We start from the raw sequence: 3,700 nt of genomic DNA on the forward strand, positions 1-3,700 counted from the left end.
TCCACAGGGCTATCAGCTGCTGGCCACGCGCCTGTGCCAAGGTACAGGTTGCCCGGGTAGAGTGGGCAGGGGGGTGTGAGGAGCTGGTGGCCTGGTATCTGGGTTCCAGCCCCTGTCCCCCGGCACAGACATTGACGAGTGTGAGTCGGGTGCGCACCAGTGCTCTGAGGCCCAGACTTGTGTCAACTTCCACGGGGGCTACCGCTGTGTGGACACCAACCGCTGTGTGGAGCCTTACGTCCAGGTGTCCGACAAGTGAGTCAATGCCACGCCAGGCCACAGGAGAAACTACAACTCCCAGAGAGCTCTGCGGCTGCCTGGCACCTATTTGGACTGGCAAGTCCTGAAAGCTGATGGGAGTTGTAGTCCTTCGTGACTAAACCACACATGCTGTTCTAGCAGGAGTGGGAAGATCCTTGATTTTGGGGGGTGGGCCAAATTTGGGGCATGGGCTAGAACCTCATTCATGTCCCCATCTTGGGGTCTCCAGTCGCTGTCTCTGTCCGGCCTCCAACCCCCTGTGCCGGGAGCAGCCCTCATCCATCGTGCACCGCTATATGAGCATCACCTCGGAGCGGAGCGTACCGGCGGACGTGTTCCAAATCCAAGCAACCTCCGTCTACCCTGGTGCCTACAATGCCTTTCAGATCCGTGCTGGAAACTCGCAGGGAGACTTCTACATTAGGGTAAGGCTCTCGCTAACCCCACCCCTCAAGTGGGGTGGGACTTGTATAATCTCCAACTTGAGTTCCAGGAAACTTTAAGTGGAAGATTCAACTATGCCACCATACCCTGCCTCTCCTCTGAAAGTCCCCCCTAACCCCAGGGGTCAGTTTCTGTAGAAAGGTAGGAGTGTTATAAATTAATACAAACTACAGATAGTTAAATGCAACCCTAGCAAGGCACTCAGACACTGGGGTTTGAGTCCCTGCACTGGTCTGCGTATCCGGCTTGGATTGCTTCACCCTTAGGATAAGGGACTGGCTTGAGAGGCTGGAGGTAACAGATGCAGCAGAGTGTGGGAAGGCAGTCAAGTGCAGCTGGGTCTCGGAGGGAGAGAGGCAGCAGGGGCTAGTACAAGGCCTGGGGCCTAAGACTCCAGCTCTGGGCTGGTGGAGCTGAGGAGGGAGAGGTTCAGATGTGACTCACAGTGAGGGCCATAAGGCTTTGTCTGGTACCAGTGCTGGCTTTCAAGTTCTGGAATTGAGTACTCTGAAGGTGAGTCTACCTGCCCCAGATCACCAAAGACCCCACTGTTCCCAAGAATCTCATCCCGGGCCTTGAATCATCAGCTGACCGTGGTTGACAAAAGAACAACTAGCTGCAAAGGGTGGGCAGAGCACCAGGAGGGTATTTCTTGGGGGCAGGGTGCAGATGTCAAGGGGGTCAGAGAGCTGGATGAGGGCCTGGGGCTGCAGGCAGCCGGGGCACTGTGCAGCCAACTGATTGTGGGTGCCAGAAGTGGGGCAGCGAGGTGATGCGGGGGTAGGATTCTGGTGCGTACGTTGATGCAATCCACGTGTCCCCCCCACCCACTGTACCCTGCAGCAAATCAACAATGTCAGCGCCATGCTGGTCCTCGCGCGGCCTGTGACGGGCCCCCGGGAGTACGTGCTGGACCTGGAGATGGTCACCATGAACTCCCTCATGAGCTACCGGGCCAGCTCTGTACTGAGACTCACCGTCTTCGTGGGGGCCTACACCTTCTGAGGGGTGGGTGGGGGGCCCTCAGGGAATGGGAGGTTCTCTGTAGATGAGGAGCCTGGGGCTCAGGGATAACTGTGTTCTGCTAAAAGGGAAGATGCTCTTGTGAAGGGTAGTAGAGAGAGAAAGGCAATAAAGGGAGAAAGAAGGAGTTCTGGTGGCTGAGGTGGGGGGGGGGCCACGCTGCAGTGAACCCCAGAGTGGGGAAAGGCCAGACTCATGGGAGGCGGGCCACGTCCACCTAAAGGCGGGGCGTGTTTCTGCCCAGGCTGAAGGGCCCCATTGACAGGAGCTGGGAGCTGCAACCCCAAGGCTGGGACTGGCCTACATACCATGGGCACCAGAATCACCCAAGAAGCGAGGAGGTAACGAGGTTGCAGACTCCAGGCCCCAGCCCAGAAACTTGGACTTGGCTGGTCTGCAGCGGGCCTGAAGAATCCTGCTCTAGACAGTGCCAGGAGGCCCTGGGTTTCAATCCCAGCTTGGCCTCAAACTATCAGTTTGGAGAAATCCTAGCAGCTCTCTGAGTCTCAGTGTTCCAATCCATAAAATGAGGCCACTGGATTGTTAGCGCTTTATAAACTTTTCTTTTCCAAGCTACAGAACTTCTCATCAAAGGAAATTTTATTTGATCAGAGAACTCTGATGACATGAACTAGATTCAACATTGCAACACCTCACTGACTCCATCTCCCTAGCCGTGCTCTGAAAGGGAACCCCAAGGGTCCCAAGGAGCTCAGTTTTAAAAACTGGACATGACAGTCTCCCCAGTTCCTGGATATCTTTCAAGACCCCTGGAGCCTGGTATCTCCTTCTAACATGTAAAAATTCAAACACTTAAGATTTTTACTGTAGCCGAAAGATTCTGGTTAAAAGACCGGGTAGTCTGGGAAGATGGGGGTCTGTCTTGTGGCATACATAGCTCAGGTCAGGGGGCCACAGCTGCAGTAGAGCTGTGACAAGGTCCTGCTCAGAACGGGCCCCAGATTCCTGTGCAAAGAGAGAGGCAGGTAAGAGTCAGGCCCTGGGCGAGGGTGCCCGCAGCCCACCTACCCCCTGCAGGCTCTGCCTCCTGCCCTCACCTCTGCAGCGGCCCACACTTGATGGTGCTCAGCAGCATTTCCTGTTCCTTCGGGGTGGCACAGGCATCATAGGCAGCCAGTAAGCTGAGGGCGGGATGGGGAGTTTGATTTTCTAAGTCTTGACAACGGCTGACTGCTGGCCCACCCTGAGTGGCTCAGGCCAGAATCACAGGAGACAGGCTAGAAGGGGTCAGCCTGGGTGGGAGGGGTCAGGACCACCGCCGCCCTTCTGAACCCGGCATTCAAGGCCCTGCTCCATCTTGCTCACCCTCCTTTCATGCTCCTGCAAATGTTTCCCCAGAATGGCTGTTATTGGCCCAGTCTTCATGGTCCACCCACTCCTCCAGGAAGCCTTCTCTGCTACATGCCAGGTCTGCCCCCCAGCCCAGTGCCCGAGATCCTGTCTGGTCTTGAGTGGCTCTGTCTCCCTCACCACCTGACCTCCGTGAACTCTTCAGGTGTCAGCGGGTCAGTCCAGCCCTCATAGCACCCGACCACCACAAGGCACCGGCTGAGCTGATGCCCATGCTGAGAGGGGGGATGCGGGGGACAGCAGAGGACAGGGGTTCTGTGAGCACCTACCTGGCAGGGCTGCTGTACCGAGCCACCAGGGCTGCCGCCTTCTCCCCGCTCACCCCGCGCACCTGCATGAGCTGCCTGGCAAACACGTCCCGCACAGACTGGGCCTGCAGTGGGGGCAGTGCTGCATCAGGAGTGGCAGAGGGCCGGAGCCTGGGAGGAGGAGGGGCTGGGCAGAGGCGGTACCTTGTTCTTCATGGCTCCCGCGTTGAAGTCGCTGAAGGTGAGGAGTGAGCAGAGAGGGTTTGGGGAGGGCCTGGCCTTTGATTCAGGGTCCCCAGAGGTGCCCCAGGGGCGGCTTCGGAGGGTGTGGCCCTGAGGGAAGAGGGGACTGA

General features: G+C 57.5%; 2 protein-coding genes across 2 annotated transcripts in view; one reads left to right on the top strand and one right to left on the bottom strand.

Annotated features, from left to right (window-relative positions):
• The window catches only part of EFEMP2 (EGF containing fibulin-like extracellular matrix protein 2), a 6,836-nt gene extending 4,981 nt beyond the window's left edge, over positions 1 to 1,855 (top strand). The window contains exons 9-12 of the mRNA XM_010837841.1: positions 2 to 41; positions 129 to 255; positions 491 to 686; positions 1,549 to 1,855. Coding sequence (XP_010836143.1) covers positions 2 to 41; positions 129 to 255; positions 491 to 686; positions 1,549 to 1,710 — 525 coding nt within the window. The 3' untranslated portion in view covers positions 1,711 to 1,855. The remainder of the gene's footprint in view (position 1; positions 42 to 128; positions 256 to 490; positions 687 to 1,548) is intronic.
• A 455-nt stretch (positions 1,856 to 2,310) lies between these two features.
• MUS81 (MUS81 structure-specific endonuclease subunit) overlaps positions 2,311 to 3,700 on the bottom strand; it is a 5,967-nt gene continuing 4,577 nt past the window's right edge. Inside the window, exons 14-17 of the mRNA XM_010837782.1 lie at positions 3,552 to 3,680; positions 3,369 to 3,472; positions 2,787 to 2,870; positions 2,311 to 2,694 (exon numbers count right to left, since the gene is read on the bottom strand). Coding sequence (XP_010836084.1) covers positions 2,628 to 2,694; positions 2,787 to 2,870; positions 3,369 to 3,472; positions 3,552 to 3,680 — 384 coding nt within the window. The 3' untranslated portion in view covers positions 2,311 to 2,627. The remainder of the gene's footprint in view (positions 2,695 to 2,786; positions 2,871 to 3,368; positions 3,473 to 3,551; positions 3,681 to 3,700) is intronic.

Source organism: Bison bison, unplaced genomic scaffold (genome assembly GCF_000754665.1).
Source record: "Bison bison bison isolate TAMUID 2011002044 unplaced genomic scaffold, Bison_UMD1.0 scf7180017864080, whole genome shotgun sequence".
NCBI lineage: Eukaryota > Metazoa > Chordata > Mammalia > Artiodactyla > Bovidae > Bison > Bison bison.